Source organism: Ambystoma mexicanum, chromosome 11 (assembly GCF_040938575.1).
Source record: "Ambystoma mexicanum isolate Mex_15411 chromosome 11, UKY_AmexF1_1, whole genome shotgun sequence".
NCBI lineage: Eukaryota > Metazoa > Chordata > Amphibia > Caudata > Ambystomatidae > Ambystoma > Ambystoma mexicanum.
Window position 1 is genome coordinate 1,296,386,488 of NC_090934.1, and position 20,034 is coordinate 1,296,406,521.

Genomic DNA, 20,034 nt, shown 5'->3' on the forward strand with positions numbered 1-20,034 from the left:
CGAAAAAAATTGTTATTTTTTTTTATGGGGGGGGTTTCCCCCACCCCCCTGTTTTCTTATTAAAATATTTTTAACCAACCAAAACTATAAAAAAATATATAAATAAAAAATGCAACCTTTTTTTCCGCCCATTTGACTGTCGATCAAATGGTCATTCGATCTTTTATTTTCGACCATTTGACTGGACACCATAAATGACTAAGGTGCTCGACCGTCGTCGGAGTCTCAAAGGAATCCGTCTGCTGTCCAAAACTAGTTCTAACTGACCTTACCACTGTTATAACCAACTGAAATAAGGTCAGGAGGATTCCTCCCTCCTCCTGATTATGTTATGACAGTGTCTCTTCTTATTTTCAGGACTCCTTGTTGGTAAGCTTTTTTAATTATTGCACATGCTGTATGATGGGAACTACATCAGACTTTCATGCAAAAGATACAATTTACTTTCCATTGTAAGTTGCCAGGTTTATAATTTGCGTGGCTGTGTGAAAATATACAGTATGCCTCCACTAATTTGCATATGTATTGACATTGCTAGACATGATACCACAGAAAATGACCTCATATGTAGTCTTTGATAATCAATCGGATGATGATAAGTTGCATTCCAAAAAGTTTCTATAAGCAAGCCAAGAGACAAATGAATTTGATGTGCAAACTAACAAGTGGCATTATCGTTATTATATATGGAGCAGTACCTTGAGTGAGCATTTTTGTGTAGCGTACACATGTCATCTGAATGGCTTGTGGGCATGTTTAATTTTGGCAGATCACACAGAGAGAGAAACTTATTTGCAACAGATCACACACTTTAGTTAATTGTGAATTCAGAGTTTGAGACGAATCTGCAACATAAGGCCCTTAACCAAATACCTTCCCACCTTCTCTTGGTAGAAGTAATTCTTTCATTTGAAAGAATACTCTGTATTGTTGAGATGTTTTTAAACTTAGAAAAATCCCCCTAGAGGAAAAATATATAAATCCACATAGAAATATTTCAAGAATGAATTATATGGTCATAGTTTTTATTTACCCTTTCTTGGATGGAAAACGACAATAATGCAAAGTAATGTGAATCTAACAAACATCCTATGAGTTTGGAAAATGTATGTATAAGACTTGAACACACATTAGATGGTATTGTAAGATAAAGTCACCTTCTTGTAGTCGTCGTTTGACAGAATATGCTTGTATTGCATATCATGTGATGGGGAAAGTGAAGTGAACACTTGTCAGAAACAAGGTTTCATCACGAACCATCACTAATAAGGACCTTTCCATTTTTATGTCTGCCAATAACAGAGTGTGCAACTATTTGCAAGGCAGTAGTGGGAAGCCCTGTTGAATTTGCAGGGGTCGCGGTGTCCAGTCGCATGTCCAACAGAAGGCATCCTCTTCATAGCACCAGTGGCGAAATAAGACTGCAAGGTCTCTAGGCCCTATGCTGCTGTACAGCAGGCACGTGTCTTGCATTTGCCCCAATTGAAAACATTTGCTAATCATATACATTGAATTGCTAATCAAAATATTTGTATTTAGCTGTCTCGACTAACCCATTTTGCAAGACTTGTTTATGCAATGGGGTATTTTTACCTCTTGACTGGGTATTTGTGTCCTTGTTGTAGTTGGGACACTCACTTTCAGGTTTAATTGTGAACCTCTTTCTCACTTTGATACAGTTCCACTTCATCGACTTCAAATTCAGTGTCTTGTCACGTTTCTCCCAGTCACCTCTTGACTATCAAGGGGAATGACGCAAGGGCCTGTAGTTGCTTGAGTTTGCTTAGTTCGGTCCGGTTCGGTTCTCCCTTGTGTCAACTCAATCGACATCCCGCTCTCGGTCCTCTCTTTCTCTCCTTTTAGGACCAGGTACGGCTGGGGGTAAGCGGGCATCTCGCTGCCTCGTCCGCATCGTTGGATGGGCGCGTTGCCCACCACAAAGTCTTTGTGGTCACGCCACCACTGGGATTTGGATTCCAGTCTCCCTCTCTCCTCACTGCATGTAGATGCTGGGCCTCTAGTGTCTTGCTCTCGTATTTAGGCCACTTCCGAAAGTCGCAGACTCCATGGCTCTCCGGCTCCACCTCTTGCATGTGTCACCGCGGCGGGGGACTTCCCCTGCTTATGCACTGCGCTCCCTCTCTGGACTTTGCTACGTGTCAGCGAATGCGTATTTTTTTATTTTTTATTTTATTTTTATTTTTTTTCCCCTTTCTCCATCATTGTACTCGTCTCAGTTATATGGAGGTCTCTCCTTAAAGAGACAGATCTTCTTATTTGTTTCCAGATCTATTTCAGTTTTGGCTCTTAACCAATCTCCAGCTTCAATAGTGGTCTGCATATCTGATAGTCCCATATATGCCCCCATGGGAAATGGCTTAGGGAATTACTCACAGGAACGAGAGTCCTTGTCCCCCAAAGGGGAAGTCTCTCCCGGTAAGTTCCTACTTGCCTTGACGGTATGGAGGCGGTGTTAGAGCAGGTAATGAGCAGTTTGTGTGCTGAGGGGGAGCTGCGGGTCAAACGGGGCCAGGGAATGGCTCTGAGAACTCTACCAATCCTGGGAAGGAGGGCAGGATTGTCATGATTTTCATTGTAGCCTACGTGCTGGAGCCTGACCTCCATCCTTAAGGCAGTTGCAGGGCTGAGGCAGGATTTATGGCATAGAATAGTGTTGTACCAAACCCAAGGCTCTAGAGAGCGAGTTGGATTGCTGTCCTTTTGTTCAAGAGAAGCCACTAACCCTCAGCATCTGACAGGTTTACATGGATGCGTCTACCCCTAGAGCATCCATGGACCAATTATTACCCTTGTGGGAATGATAAACATTAGTTGTTATCAACGTCTTCCCATGCAGATGTATTACTAAAACAATGAGAATTTACACTTGCAGTACATGTAGGCTTTTTAAAGAAACTCATGTGAATGATTTCACTTTTTTGTTTTGTTTAGCATTTTTGTGTGTGCGTGTGCGTGTGTGTGTGTATATATCTTTTTTAAGAGAAATTACAAAAACGGGAAGATGACTATATATAGATATATAAATACATTGAAAATATATTTTATTTAAATAAAAATCGTGATTACACGGCAAAAATTCGTTTTCAAAAATTGATTAGCAGAATTTGCTAATTAAAATGTTCTTGAGTAGCGACTACATTATTTGATTCGCAATTTTGTCCTACGACTTTAAATAAATTTGACCAGATGTTGTTGGTATGCAAGACCTAAAATTAGCAGCAATACAGCATTTGTGTGTACTGCTGAAGTAAGACATTAGTGAGAGTACAGTCTGTTCAATGTAATCAGTTAGGTGCACGAGTGGACACAAATAAATAGATATGATAAAAAGGCTCGGAAAATATTTTTCAGTGCAAGTCTCTGTGCAGCTGGGCGTAGTCAGTGTTGAACAGGACAGGGTCCTTTACACTGTATGCTTGACCCATCATTTGCTACGTAAGTTGAAGTTTCAAAAAGCCAAACGGTTAACAATGTTAAAGGAAGGTGAGATGAAGTACGTAATATGGTTTTGCAGCAGGCATGCTAATGGCCAACTTCAGGTGGACATGATGTCTCTTGCCTGTCGCTGATGGCAACCGTTTTCAATTTAGTGTTAATTACCACTTTTGGGACAAGTGCAGCATTCCAGCTCTGCGCATCCATTCAGGCGATATTTATTGCTATTAGTACTCGGAGCTGTTATCTGGAGTTCTGATACTTTTGTTTGTTTTTAAGGGAACCATGCTTTGCATAATTCATGCTTACCTTAAAAAGAAATAACCCCTATATCCGTGGTTGGAAATTGACTTGAATGTAAGGAAGGAGGTCTGCAGGTGAGTGGGAAGGGGGGTGTTCCAGTGTGGTACTCAGTGGAGACTTGGCCTGGAGCTCTGCCTCAATGGACAGGGTGAAGGCTGGATGCAGCAGCCTGGCATGAAATGTGGGCAGCTACTTGCAGATTCCACTTGGCGTGCCCAGCCACAAGATTGACCCGCTCTCTCCCACAGGTGCTAATATATAATGCAATGAATTGTGGAGCGAAGCTAGCCCTGGAGGCTAACTACAATGTATGGTATTTTCGTAGATCTGTAGATGTACAGACTGGATGGAACGATTGATCACCATGTGACTGTTCCGGCTGTGAAATTTTACACATCAAAATGACACCAACCATCAATCCTGCATTAATTGTATCTTTATCTGTCATCCTCCCCATACAATGTCAGATTTTTATGAGGAAATCACACAATTCCGGAGTAAATTTAACAGGCCAAACAGTTCCACCTCATTTCTGGGCAACCTAAATCATTGGCGTGGAAACGCCTTGGACAAAGACGCCATCGATCTGGAAAAGGCCCTCCTCAACATTGATTATCATGTCATGAATACTGAACCCACAAATGACAAAAATATACTACATTGGGTAATGAACAAAAATCTAACCGCTCGCATTCATCAAACTACTCCATGCATTTGGTTCGACCACCATGCGAATGAATTCTCAATAGAGACTAGGATTCCTCTCCCAAAACCTCTGAACCTCACCAAGAAGGTAATGAGTCGGAATGTTTAAAGAAATTCAACTCACGAACATCCAAATGTGCCAAAAATCGATCATGGCATCCACCTCTGACTTGGATCATGTAAATTCCTATTCCATTACCTTTCAGGAAATGATCGATCAAATCGCCCTGCTCGGACCAAGGCTGACTACAGTCAACCGGAGCATCAAAACTGGTTCGAAGGCATAAATTAGTTTTCAAAAATCGATTAGCAGAGTTTACTAATTAAATTGTTCTTGATTAGCAAACAAACCCATTTGATTAGCAATTTTGTATGAATGTTTTTAATGCCACCAGAAGATACTTGTAACCAAGACATAAAATGAGCAACAATGCAGCAGTTTTGTGTACCGCTGAAGTAAGACAGTGAGATAAGTCAGGCCTTGGAAATTCTTTAAAATTCCACTAGAGCTGCAGGTTGAATAACTTAGTGCATATCTCTTCAGTCAAGTTGGTAAACTAAGACCCATGGCAACGTATGACAACAAATTTAAATGCACTGTAAAATGGTACATGCACCACAAACCCACTTTTGTTTGGCACACTGCTGCCATCCAGAGGCCAGCCATGCACAGTGAAACATTTATTTGACATTTATTGCAAACAAAGGAAAGGTTAAATAGGTTTCCAACATCCGCTGCAAACGGTACTGGCCCTTCTTAAAATCTACAAAACTAAACGAGTGTGCAAAAATACTTTGGAAGCCCTGGATGATTGTCTGTAGAAATGTTGGCTGCATGAATGGACACAAATAGATATGATGAAAAGGCTCTGATAACAGTTTGCCCGGCTCTCTCTACTACAGATGCACATAAGTAATGCAATCATAATCATAGAGCAAAGTGAGCTCTGAAAACTAACTACAGTGTACAGTTTTACAGTAGAACTGTAGATGTACAGTCTGGATGAAACAATGGATCGCTACTTTAAGTAAATATCAAGTTAGCTTTGTGTATTCATTATGTAAAAGACTAAGCAGAGTGGATGCCGTATCGGGCAGAGAATTGGGATAACTAGAACTAGGCAGAATATTGTAGTTTGCGGCCATCTCACTTTCAGGGTAGTGGGTATAAAGCAACATGGTAAAATAGGATGTCAAGTAGTATGGGATCAGCTCATGGGTTGAGCACCAGTTGCAAGCTGTTTGTAACCAGCAGGCCACAGAACTAGGTTTGCCATCAAAGCATTTGGCAGTGTGGTAATGTACATTTTCAAAAGTATCCATTCGTCAATATGATGCATCTTCCCCAACAAAATTAAATCTAGTTGACACTGAGATTTAGATACACTTAACTGTAAAGCATGGAGACCATGCAGTGTTTTACAGTAGCAATATTGCAATTATGCATTATGTAACCATTTACATTTTTAGAAAAGGAATTGAAAGCCTTTAAAAAAAAAAATAACAAACGCATCCTGGTCTTTGGCAGACAGGATACAGTTAGCTTAATAACAGTATCATCCCGATTTTAGTTTTGGTTGACATTTTTTTTTAAAAGAAATGTGCGTAGCACTCCTACAAAGGCCTTTTGGCACATGAGCAAAGGGGATGATTACTGCTGCGCTCTATCTCCATTAGCCCCATTGAACTTGCAGTGAACAGAGAAAAGAGGGTAGCGAGAGCTCTGAAGGCAAGAGGAATGCAGGGTGAGCTGTGCTTTAATTGAATTGGGTAACTTAAATAGCTAGCTTTGCTACACAAGTGCCAATTTAATTAGCAAACCTACAGAATTGCATAGCAAATTGCTCTGCGACACTGCTCATTTTATGCCTTGGGTTCACCCTTAAACTATGCTATTAAGAAAGCCAAACGCTCCCTCGAAGCTAAATGGCTGAAACATCCTACCAGTGCGAACAAGGAGCTGTGGAAAGTCCAAGACAAATTTTATAAACTTCAAATAATAGAAACAAAAAATAACTTCTTTTTTTTAATACTCAATTTGAAGACGCTTCAAACAAACCTGTAAAACTGTTACAGATATTTTAATCATTGGAAAAGCTTGAAGCCCTTTCCACCCACCATGCACCGTCAGCACTTGATTGTGCAGAAGTTCAAGTTGCATTTGAAGCCAAAATTATTAAGGGCAGGGACAAGGTCCAAGTAATACAGAACAGTGCCCTACGCGCTGCACAAGGCATTGCCAAGAGAGAGCACATCACCACTGCCAGAAAAGCTTCCCACTGGCTCCCCATAAAGGAGAGGATCCTATTCAAGGCTCTAAGCATCACCCACAAATGTGTCCATCTTGCCGCCCCAATGTACCTTTCGCAGAGGATCCACCTGGTCTCCTCCACAAGACCCACTAGATCACCCTATGCCAGCATGCTCTCAGTACCCAGGGTAAAAAGGACCAGAGCAGGGGGCTCCAGTTTCCTGTACCTCGCTGCCGTACACTGGAACACCCTTCCTAGCTCCCTGCGCTCTGAACCCTCACTGACCGCCTTTCGGAAAACCCTGAAAACGACCCTGTTCATCTAACAATTACATAATTGTATTCTATGATGTATTATGTGATGTATCTGATCACAGGTCACTGCCTTACTGTAACCCAAGGCACAACCTGCTCACATTGTAACTAAGTCTTCCTTGCAAGTAACAGTGCCACAATGCCCCTGGGCTGCCTGCGCGCTATATAAATTTAATAAATAAATTAATAAATAAGGTCTCGATTGCTCAATTATCACTGAAACCAAGTGGAACTTCACCCATATCCTCACAGGAGCATCACCCTTTTGCAATTCTCCCTACTACCGATCTCGGTATCGGATATGGAGAAGTTGCTTTCCACTATGAAACCCACCTCCTGTGCCGAAACCCTTCTCCCTCCCAAAGTCATCCTTGAATACAGAGCCGTTTCGCCCCTCTCTTTACCCATATAGTCAATGCCTCATTTCGTGACATGCATATACCCTCTTCTATCAAGGCAGTTACTGTGACTCCCCTCCCCAAATAAACAGGTTGTGACCCTCGAGACCCAAAAAACCTTATACCAATTACAAATTGCAATTTTCTATTTAAAATCTTCAATAAAGTTACAACGCTGCAATTGCAATCCTTTGTAGAGGCAAATAACATACTGCATGGAGAACAATCTGGTTTTGGGCCAGCCAATAGTACCAAAACAGCACTGGTAGAACTACAATCTCAAATGCTGGGATTATGGAATAAGGCAAGACGGGCCTACTAGTCCTTCTTGACTTTTCGGCAGTTTTTAACCTGCTATATCACCCAACGTCTTCTGAGTGCACTTGACGCTACAAGAAACTGCTCTAAAGAAGCAGTCAAATGGTTTCAATCATTCTTGACTCAGTGTCCAGAATACACTGGGGGGATGCTTTCTCTCCACCAGTTCCCATCCAGTGTGGTGTACTGCAGGGAGCATGCCTGTCACCAGTGGTGTTTAACACCTACATCCAGCCCCTCTGCTCCCTCCTGGAGAATTGAGGCCTATTTTTCACCAACTATGCGGACGATACGCAATTGGCTCTCAAACTCAGTGGTGACTTCTCCAAAGATTCTTCAAAGCTTCTCTACCATTACAACCTGACTGAATCTTGTATGTCTGGAAACTGGATATGTCTCATTGGAGGAAAGACTGAGCTTCTGATCTTTGTCTCTCATCTAGCTCTAAACTTAATACAGAATATGAAAATCTCCTTATCAACAACGCCTTCAAACCAGTCCAGAATAATAAGGTAAAAACACTAGTCGTTGTCCTTGAATCCTCTCTCAATGCTGATGAAGACACCAACCTGATTAGCGGAAATTGTAGTTATAATCTTCGCTTGCTAACCAGGCCCTTCCTAACAGAGTAAAATGGCCCCACCATCGCCTGCGCCACCATTTTATCGTGGCTGGATTATTCTAACACACTGTTGCTAGGGCCAAACACCTCCTATTTAAAAAGATGCCCGCGTATCCAGAATGACGCTATACAGAATCTAAAGAATTTTCCATGGATGGAACATATCTCCAAGCACAGAAGAGATCTTCACTGGTTGCCCATACAAGATTTGTATAAACTTCAAATCATGTACTCTTGTTCACTGCTGTCTTTAAGGCAATGTTCACACCCATCTGCCATTTTCCATTACTCTCCTGCCAGACCACTGCGTTCGTCCAACCTTGTAGAGATCTCTTGTCCTGGATTTCAACGCTCCAGAGGTCTAGGAAGGTCCTTCGCAGTCTATGCAGTTCAGCTTTGGAGCTCCCTTCCTTCTAAATTGAGACTCAAAGAAAACTGTTTTCCTTCTGGAAGGCACTAAAGACACTGCTTTTCAAGTAAATTGCTCTCCAGCTGTACTTCTACTTCTACTCTGACTCTCAATGTCCCGTTCCTTCCTGTTGTCTTTGTGTATCTGTACGCCCTGATGCCTGAGGGCTGCCAGTTCGGTTACAAATGAATAAAACCTAATGGTTTTGTATTGTAATTGTTTTTTGTTTAGTCTGTTTATGTGTACTGCATGTTGTATTTTATGTAATGTTTATTGTTATTGAATTAAATGTCATTTTTAAATGTACATTTTATTTTTTCTCCATGTAACTTTTTTTTAACATTTTCACAAATTTCCAACACATTGTAATCCTGCTTCACATGCGAGTCTGATTGTTGATGGTAGGCTTTCCTTTTTGATTTCCTTGAAACGTAGCCTTGAAGAGTCAAATGTCATGGATTAATCAATCCACCAGACATAGCAATCTCATTCTCCTCGGGCACCAGTTCCCCCTTGCTCCTTTCTGAAGAAACCCCAGAGCCTGGGACCAATCAGCCAGGAATCCTTGATAAAGATTGTTAACCTTGTAAAGTGTAGGTTACCCATTCCAGGGATGCAAGTTCCAGACTTTTCCCACCCATTCATGTTCAGTTGGAGGGTCCTTTGATTTTTGCACCCCGCCCTCATCCGAATCACATATTTTCTGATCCTGGTAGGCAGATCTTCCAATTGTCCCCCTAACCCCGGGATAGACATTCCTCTATTGCCTCCTCCCTTCAGACCCAATGCCTCCTCTAGTGCTCCCCATATTAGCCTCCAATGTACCCACCATTCCACATGTCTCCAGCACAAATTATATACTGAGGTGTAGAATGTATGTATCTTGTCTGGAGTTAGGTGTCATTGTTACATGCATTTAACCCATATTTCCTGGATTTGGAGGGATCTCTTTAGCTTGCGTATGTTAGCCCACAGTTGCTTGCCTGTTGACATTTCCCAGGATGCCATGTATTTTGTTTCCCCGATTCCTCTCTCTGCTTGCTAAGTGAGAAAATTGCCCCCACTAAATGCTTATCCCCAGAGTAAGACATTAGGAATTTCTCGAAGGGGGTTAAGCTTTGCGTCGCTGCCTCCCTCATGGAAGGCTGCATTACCCAGTGATGTATTTGGAAACACCGAAACCTCTCGGCTTCTTCCTTTCCAAAGTCCGCCTTACTTGGGGAGAATTATTTAATGTCCGGCCCCGCAAACGTGTCTCAAATCTTTTGGCAACCTCCTTCCCGCCATGCCCCAAAGCCCTTTTCTCCATACCCTGGCGCGAAATGTGGGTTGCTGAAAATTGGTGTAAATGGAGATTGAAATATGATAACTTGGGCCTGCCTTATTATCTCGTCCAAGGAGTCCCCTCCCACAGACAGTATTTTACTACAATACATCTTCTTTTGGTATGTCTCCCTTCGGTTTCCATAGTACCTCCTCAAGGTTTTCCCCTATTACTGCCTTATCCATTGCCCTCCTTCTCTTTTCCCAATCATCTTTCAGCCAGTCCCTTATTTGTGCCGCAATTAAGTATATTTTAAGGGCTGGTTCCCCTATACCTCCCCTACTTCTAATCATCATCATCATAACCCTTCTAGCTATCCTTGGTCTTTTATTGTTCCAGACACATCTCCCAGTGTGTTTTTTTTCAGAAGTAGGAGACGGAGACCTGAATGGGGAGAGTCATAAAGTAGCACAATATCTGTGGAAGAATAACCTTCTTTAGAACATTGATTCTGCCCATCCATGTTATCGTCCAAGGTCCCCAATCGATCAATGTATTCTTCATTACTTTCAACACGGGCAAATAAATTTGCCGAAAAAAGCTCATCCAAGGTTTTAGTTAGTTTTATTCCTAGGTAGGTTATGGGCTTCTCGACCCATCTATATGGCAGCGCACCCTTGAGACCCTACTCTATCTCTCTTGGTATTGTAAGATTCAAAAGTTTTGTTTTCTGGGGACTTATTTTTATCCATGCTAATGACCCGACTCATAGTATCTCACTCTGCATTGCCCCAAGGGAGCCCGCCAGGTCCATCAAGTTCAGAAGAATGCCATCCGCGAAGGTGGCTATTTTATGAACCCTTCCCCCCCCCCCCAAATGGAATCCCCCATTCGATCTTATTCCCGCCATAAGTGGCTCCAGATGTATTGCGTAGAGCAAGGGAGAGAGGGGGCATCCCTGCTTTGTGCCCCTCTGGACCTTGATGGACTCTGACAGCTGTCCATTAATTGCTAGCCTTAGGGTTGGGTTCCAGTAGTTGGCCTTGATCTTTGTTAGGAACTCCTCCCCAAAGCCCATTCGCTTCATTGCAATGAACAGGAACTGCCACTCTAACCTGTCAAAGCCCTTTTCCGCATCTAATGCTACTAAAATAGCTGCAACTCTAAACCTTTTCTGTGAGGTGTGCTATCCTCCTTGTATTATCGCTCGTCTTCCTGCTCCTGATGAACCCTGACTGGTTTGTGCTTATTATGCTTGGGAGAATTTGGTCTAAGCGATTAACCAACACCTTTTGTAAAGATCTTAACGTCTACATCGATTTAAGGCTTATAATGACCACATGCCGTTGGGTCTTTTCCTTCTTTTGGTAGAAGGACCACCTTTGCCTCTTTCACTGTTGCTGTAATTTGTCCCCTATTCCCGATTTTCGTTATGAAGAGGTAACAAGTATGGAATCTGTTTCCCTGAAAGATCTATACAATTCTGCACTACAGCCATCCGGGCCGGGAGACTTCTTGCTGGGTAGAGCCGTAATGACCCTCTGTATCTCGTCAATTGTGCTATCTAGTTCCAGAGCTTCTTTTTCCAGTTTGGTAATTTGAGTCATTTCCCTTGCTCCTAATATTGTCCTCTTGACTTTGTTCTAAGGGGTTTGCTGAATTATATAGCTCTGTGTAGAACCTCAAATTCCTGGACAATGTCATTGGTATCCGTGCTGGTTTCCCCCCTTCCAACTTTTACATTTAAGGTTGTTTTGGCCTTCTCTTCCCTTCTCTACATCCTAGCCAAAAGTCTATCAGATTTGTTCGCCTTAATAGCAAATGTTTGTTTAAAAAAAAAAAAGCAAATCTTTCTGCTGCCTTTGCCTGTGAGATGTCCAATTAGCCTTTTATAGCTCTATACACCTTTCCTGTTTCCCCACTCGCTCCTACTCCCATCCTGGCCATTAACCTCTTTAATTTTCCCTCTAGATCTTTTTCTATCAGTCTTAATTCCCTGTCCCTGCAGGCCTTAATCGTGATTATTTTTCTCCTAATTGTAGCCTTGAGTGCGTGCCACCTTGTTTGCACTGATGTGTCTTCCGAATTGTTATCCTCGAAGAAGCGCAAGTTCGCGTCTCAACTCATTCCTTAGGGCTTCCTCCTTAAACAGGTACGCTGGGTACCTCCATTTCCAGAGTCCTAGAGGGCCTGGCCTTCTGCCAATTTTCAATGTCAGCGGTGCATGGTCTGAAAATATTGCTCCCACCTCTATCTCCCTTACACGTCCCAGGAGTTTCTGAGATGCCCAGGCATAATCTGTTTGTGATGATGATCGGTGGACATGAGAGAAAAACGTGTACCCATCCATGTCCCCTTCCTTTTCCCTCCATGTGGCCACTAGAGCTAACCTTTCCACTTTCAGTCAGTTCTTTTGAGGATTTCCCCTGGACTTCTTTTAGTTTTCGAGAATCTATCCTTTTCTGGATCCCCTGCCATATTAAAATCCCCTATTAAAATGATGGGACCCTTCACGAATTTCTCAAGTCTGACCAGGGAATGTTGAATGAAGGCATCGTAACCTGTATTTGGAGCGTAAATAGTTGCTACCTTGTATTCCCCCCCCTTCCCCCCACAAATCTCCCCCTTTCAAATTCAGAGCTGGGCATCCCTGTCCATCTTTGTCACTAAAAGATCCAAATGATTCTGTATGGCTATCAGGACTCCCGCTTTCTTGATCTTGTCTGAGGTTTGGCGAAAGCCTTGTAGTCTCAAGTGTTCCATGTCCCATGTCTGTACGTGGGTTTCTTGTAATGTTACTATATCGGATCCCTCCCTCCGTGTGTACCTTTCCAATGTTTTTCCTCTTCAAAGGAGAGTTTAAATACTTTATGTTCGGTGATATGCTGGCCAGCCTGTTGAGACTATCCATTATCATAGGAATGGAATGGCTAGCATTTATATACCACCTCACACATTCCTGATCAGGCCCCCCCCCCGCCCCCAATCCCCATCCCTTCCCTCTCATTCTCCCCCCTACCCCACTCCTTGGCTGGAAGTGCTCAAGCGGCTTCTAGCCTCCCCCCTGACCCCCCAGATCTTCTGACCTGGAATTGAGCCCCCTACGCAACCCAGCCTGCATATCAGTGGGTTCCCCACCCCCTCTAACCCAGTCTGGATTTCAACCCTACCTCCTCGTCCCTTCGGGACCTCCTCAGTCTACCTCTTCCCAGGCATACTGCTTATTTATCCCTTTGTACCTTGGTGTCCATCTCCAGAAGTTCTATCCATCGCTGGAGGTAGCCTCCTCCCACATTCCTCTCAGGTGGCCAGTGTTTTCAATTGGGGCTGATTTACTCCCCACCCCCCTTGTTTTGCTTTGGTTTCACCACCATTGACTATTCCCAACTCTTGCCTCCTGGTCTCCTTCCTCGATCCCCAGAATTCTCGCTCCTTCTATGGTAGTTATCGAATATTGCTTGCCCTGCCATCCAAACACCATACAGATATATTCAACCAAACCTTTATTAATAATCGGCATTGTGTACGCCAAACCAACACTATGCTATGGCAGGATTTCACTGCCTAAAGAAATCTAAGGAAAGTCTGTGTCTGTAAATCCAAAGCAAAATTCTGTCTAAAACCTATGCTTGTTCCCACAACTACAATACAACTAGTGGGGAAATGCTCTCAACCAAATACGAGTGTTCAAAAGTAAATTTTCAATGAATGGTAATTTAAGTTTGTCTAGTTCTCTGTCTCAAAATCAATACAGTTCAGTGCAGTCTTGTGGCAATAAGGACTGATCAAGTTCTGCATTCACAAATATCACAGTTCACATCACTTGCCAGTCTCTGTTTTCCCTTCCCCAAGTTCCAAAGGTAACACAGTTCACATCACACTGTGGTCTTGGGATTCCCTTCCCCAAGATGAATATTCTGTTCTCGGGGGGGTTCCTTTCCCCAAGATTACTTTCAACAATTTACTTACTAGTTCACAAAAGATCATGGTGTCTACTTGACCCTTCCTGGTTAACTTCACCAATGATTCCCTTCTTTGCTGGTTTCCAACCTTTAGTGGTATTTGGTCTGGGCGCAGTCGTCGGACTGCATGGTCCACCCATCACAGGTCCCACAACCATAAGTTTCCAAAAGCTGATGCTTAATAGTTTACAAGACCATGCTTTCACTTCCTTATAGGATTTTCATATGCCTTCCAAAGTGTTTGTTTAACCATGGGACACTTGATTTCCCTAGACTGGTCTTATAGTTGTTGACAAAGCTGCTACTTGAACAAGACTACAAAGTGTTATCACTTGATATCCAGTATTCTAGCATTCACTTGGTTTCATTGTCACCATGCTTTCTTGTTAGATGTATAGCTTTACATTGTGTGAACTCGTAGAATGTCTTTCCAAACAATTCAATAGATACGAGTTTTACTTGTAAGGGCGTTACAGCCCTTTTCATCAAGTTTGGTATTAAATATTCACATGAATTACTTGTGCAGGGTTGGCAGCTCCTTTCATCAAGTTCGGTATTCACTATGAGCAAAGTTCAATTACATGGGCTCAACAGCCCCTCAGAGCACCCCAGAGTTCCCAGTCTCGGTGAGAGCCTTGACTGGTTACTGCTGCTCGGCAGCTCCCCTCCCAACCCCCACACTGGAGAAGCAACTTGCCGGTTTGCTGGCTGCTTCCTTCCAGGTATGGTGGCCTTTGCGCTGGGCGGGCTTCTGCCTTCGTTCCTCGGCGGCTATTGCACTCTGACTTCCTCCACAAAAGTTCCTGGTCCTGCTCTTTCCGTTCTGCATGACTTCCGGGATCTTCAGCAGGCGCCTTTAGCGTCCCGGATTCCCGCCCCTCAGCATGGCACAAACTTGGCTCTATTCTCGTTCTGCTCCAACACCACCTGCATCCCTGACTTCCACATATTATACTCCTTTCATAAGGGGCTGCGGGTGAAACAAAGTATTCCCAGTGGCCCGACCTTGTTAAGCCCATTATTGTGACATGCCTGACCTCTCTTATTCATCACAGTACCAGAGTGGTGTTGACAATAGGAAATCTGCACTGCTCCTAGTTTCTCCTTCTCAGCTTAGGTCAGAATTGGGAAAAGGGGATACCATGTCTCGCCTTCAGGTACCCTCTCTCCAATCCTCGAGGACCCTCCACTCAAGTGATCCTCTCTTGCTTGTCCACCTGGGATAGCCTTTCACAGGTCCACTTCTTATTACTAAAAAATAAACCTAGAGTTTTCTAATCAAATTGAATGTCAGTTAACGTGCATCTAGTACAATGGGCGCAACCGAGTGTAGCTTTTGGAAGCCATCTTAACTTTACAATTGCATTTATTTTTTATTTTTTTAGGGCCTGTTCTTTTCTTTTTCCGCCTTCCCTTTGGAACTTATTGCTCAATAATAGTGCTTGAAATGAACTTGCTGTGGTTTTTTTTATTTCTGGAGGGTTTTTTAGGAAAAAGCTATTCATTTGTCCGTGGCTCATTTAGGTCGGGCAAAGAGTGACCTGTATGTGATGGATGGAAAGGGCTTGCATATTCATAGCAGATGTAATGCCCTGAGTGGTGTTTGACCTCACTGCACTGTATTTTGCTGAGCAGCAGTATTTAGCACAACCCAATTATAACGATTAGTGTGAGGCAGAAAGAAGCATGAGGAGGTGAGTTCAGCATCAGGACATTTGAGAGTGATCTCTGACCGGCCCATTGATGCTCGTTGATCACCTTGCCGGAGGACCCCACCTGACCTCTGCAATTTACCCCACCACCCCTTCAACCAATCCCACCACACTTTAACGTATCCATGGCACCTGGCCAACCACTCTCACCCACCCTAGCACCACCACCAAGCCACCCTAGTGCCACACTCTAGCTCCCTGTTAATTCAGTTTGAACCCATTACAATGAATGAACAAAAGGCAGCTTGACAAATGTTTTCTAAACCAGTTGTCTGTATCAAACAAGTCTCTGGGAAAGGTCTAGTTGAAAGTAAAGCGGGGGCAGCATACGTGTGGTGGGGAAAGGTGGTGCTTGTACTCCCAATTCGGGAAAAAGGTAAAACAAAATCCAGGAGACAAGCGGGAGGTTTTTTGTGTGTTCATATTTGTCAGAAAGAGGAAATCACTTTTCTGACATAACCCCCCCCAAGCTGTCCATAGCACACACTTCGCCCCATAGCTCACCTCTGCCATTCCACTGCATCCCCCAACCTTCTGCACCCAGAAGTCTCCACCTCCCCAGGGGTGTTGCATAGTTGAAGCTGTCCTTAATGCAATGATCTGCCTATGATTCTATGAGGACATGGCAGTTTTCCCCGTTAGAAGACAAAACGGCTCCATGGGCATGACTGGCCATAAAAGGGCAATGTACTAGGAGTTCTAGGAAGACCACTATTGTAATGTGTGGAAGTCTGTTGGAAACTACAAAACCAAAACTAGCGTTCACCAGATCAAGCAAGTCCCGATTCACATATACATTGTCTTTACAAATGGTTGTTTTCTAACTTTCTGTTTCTCCTTCAGCTTTTGATTAAAGAAGAATTCTTACTGGAAAAAGCGCAATGTCTCTCGATTTCGACAGTGGGGCTCTCCAGACCCAACACGATGATGAAGAAGAGTATGATAAGGAGGATTATGCAAGAGACCAGGAGGTAAGGCTCATTAAAATGTGTTACTAATGTGAGTGACCCTTATCGAGAGTTCCTAGTATCCTTTGAATGCTGCCTTCCTTGTTTATGTATTTCTTTAATTGCTCAGTAGTGGTGTAAATGGTTTAGTTCAAGTCGGCCAACGTGTTGTCTGTCTGACGGCTTTCGTGCTTCAATTATATATGGGTTCTTTTCTTCATAACTTGCATCCCTTTTTTCTTCCCTCTCCTCCAAAGTAGGAGGGCCGGTCCCTATCCTTCTGTTTGGAGCATGCATAATTTATTTCAGTATGAAAAAGACCCAGTTTATTAAACTTCTAAAGCCTGCTCTTGGTGCACCAGTGAAGAATTTATAGAAAAGTTCTTCACTTGTACGTGTTAGTTTTTGGTTTGGCTCGATTTTATGCATTAGGATTTTTAAAGCGCGCAACAGCTCTGAGGCATCGTGGCGCTATTACAGCAAGTATGTTAAGTATAGCAGTAGAAAAACTTCATAACTGTTAGTTCACCATGTTCCCTGCCTACTGTATTCTACAGTCTATCTGATGTTGTGGTCTCTGTTCTATTTTTTTTTTTCTCACCTGCTCACACTCCTGCTCCTTTCCATGGATATCAAACCTTTGTATGGCAAGGATGTACCTCCCCCATGCCATTGCCACCTAACCTCAATTCAGCACATAATCTACCACAACCATTTATTTATGTAACGCCCAGACCCTGGGTTATTACCGCATTCGGTACCCATTCACTGATCAAAGCCTTTAGTTAGGTGCTATTAGCTATGTTGTCACTTTGAATGAAACGCCAGGTCAGCTGTCTTGTGTTTGGAAGTCACTAAATTGCTGATGTTCATCTGCGTCGGCATATGAGGCAGGTAGGGCTACCCTGCATGGCTTCCCTTTATCCCCAACTCTTTCTCACTATACAGCTCTCAGATTTTTTTGTTTTTTCACATCAGAGATCAAATTAAAGATTTGATAAGCTGGAGCTAAAAGCATCTCCTGGGTATCTGGTATCGCCTTCTAAGCAGGAGCTAATACAGAGCATGCCACGAATGTAACTTGCACATGAGATTTAAAATGTGTAATGTTTTGTCAATTGTATGTGACTGGTTATGTCAATGGGCCTCATTACAAGTTTGGTGGGATACTAACATACTGAATTACCATTAACTTTACTTGTTCTGTCAAAATTACTGCCAGATTATAAGTGTCGGTAAGGATAGTTACTTCCCATTCCATGGATTCCTGTGGGAGTTGCCAGTATTACCTGTGCTGGTAATACTGGCAGTTTTTGCTGTTGGGGTTGCAAAATTACCCCCAGCGCTTGGCTTGGGGTAATTCCGGCCATCCCGCCAGCAAACTTGGAGTTTGCCTGTATGGAAATGTGCCAGTAAATGGAATTACCGACACGTTAATGCACATAGACAAATGGAATAAGTGTCAATTGGACATGTTTTTATGAAATCACTTTTGCTGTCTAGTTAGTAGTAGCTCTTGGTCGGTGTTCAGTGTCGTGCGTAGCAGGTGCTTCAAGGCTAAAAGCTGGATTTATATAGCCCCCACCAATATTGAACCCTGCACATTGATTTTGTTGGCATCTGGCAAATGATTTGATTCCTGTGGGATAGTTTGCTTCCATTTTCCTCAGTGTTCTAGACAGACTCCCCAGCCATTTCCTCAGACTAAGAAGAGGTTCCCCTTTGCTTATCTTGGCACATATACCTTGTAGTATAAAAATGCCAACTCGGACACCTACCACACGAAGAGGGAGACCCACACTGGACAAAAGCTGCTTGTCTGGTATTTAAATACCCTATTCTGGTGTGGTTGTTGACTGTGCTGAGATGTTAGGCCAAGTTCATCAACATCACTGGGGTTGTGAGGAGTGGTCTAGTTGTGACTGTGGAAAATGGCAGTATGCTCTGAAGTGATGAGAACCTTGGTGGAGGAGTTGATAATACTTTGTTTTAATTTCATTCCCTGTATGAGTAGAAGTCTTTCTGTGGGGCCCATGTATGGCGTAAACGCTACTGCCATCCTTCAGTTCATAGGCGTAATATGACTTGGAGAGTACTCCAAGAAGATCACTTAATATGGTTAGATCTTTTCTTACGTCATTGATTATTATTAGCATCTAGTTTACAGGGCTGTAATCTAAGACTCTCAAGGTGTTTAGCACTACATGAACGCAAATATGGTTGTTCTGTTTTTTTCAAAAATAGTACCTTTTTAGAGAAATGTATCAGTTAACTATTATGTGTTGCTTATTCCCTGACGCATGTAATCCACCTGGACCGTTGTTCCGTATCTGGCATGAAATAAGCACGGACATAACTAAGGTGCTTTCTCTTTCCTTTTTGTTTAAGCAGATTTGTGTGTAGTCGCATACCCTATTTACCATAATCGGATGGACTCTGTCCCAAAGTTCTTGAGTATAGCTGTCACCGGGAATATATTAGTTCTGGGGTTCCTCTTCTGCATAGAGATTATGAATTTGTAAGTGCTTGGACAGAAAATGTACTGGAATACTTGTTGTTTGATGTGCTACCTGCACTTTTCTGAATGGCCTATTTCCAAGAAGACTGCTCTGGCGAAGAGGGTAGCCTTTAATTCTGGGAGTGAGGAGGTTGGGTTAGGAGCTTTCAAGCATAAATATCAATTAAATCTTGGATTAAGAACCATATTAAGGAACAGGCATTTCTTCCTTGTTTAAGAGGGCAGATTGTATTACCTTGTACATGTGTAGGTCTCTGTGGCTGAAGCTATACAGAGGGGTTTTCCAACCAGGGGAGTACTTTTAGGTTATAGCAATCAGGACATTTAAGATGATGTTCTTAAATGAATAGTACAATGTACTCTACGTTATCTGGAGCAATGGCACTGACATCAAGCAAATTACCTGTATCCTTTAACTTCTCTAAATGTACATCTTGGAATTTTGAATGTTCCTGTGCATGCCCCCCTCAAGCCTACTTCTGCAGGAGCCTTTCCTGATAAATTCTGGTTTCAGCATCACCGACTTGTGGCCAATGCTGGATTTGACTTTTATGGACTTCATTCATTCACAGTGCGTCACCCTTTCTCTCAACTCTCATGCTGGACTTCCTTTGCATCGTGTACTCATGGTGGCCCTGAATCATGCTGTTCCCATCTTCATCTTGTATCCTGGCTTGCAACATTGTGTTACTACTGACTTCTGCAATTGTATTCGCTCTCCCCTCTTGCTTCTCCACTCCTTTGACTAACGTTCTGTTCTCTCTACCTTTCCCTTCTCCCTTTTCCTATCTCCTCCCCTTACGTTCTTCTATGCACTTACTCTATCAGAATTGTCCCTGGACCTAGTTTGATAG

The 20,034-nt window shown here is 42.9% G+C and overlaps 1 protein-coding gene across 2 annotated transcripts in view; it reads left to right on the forward strand.

The window, feature by feature from the left end:
- CEP152 (centrosomal protein 152) overlaps positions 1 to 20,034 on the forward strand; it is a 475,089-nt gene that overhangs the window by 3,095 nt on the left and 451,960 nt on the right. For both annotated transcript variants that reach the window (XM_069624789.1, XM_069624790.1), the window contains exon 2: positions 16,559 to 16,686. In XM_069624789.1, coding sequence (XP_069480890.1) covers positions 16,597 to 16,686 — 90 coding nt within the window. In that variant the 5' untranslated portion in view covers positions 16,559 to 16,596. The remainder of the gene's footprint in view (positions 1 to 16,558; positions 16,687 to 20,034) is intronic.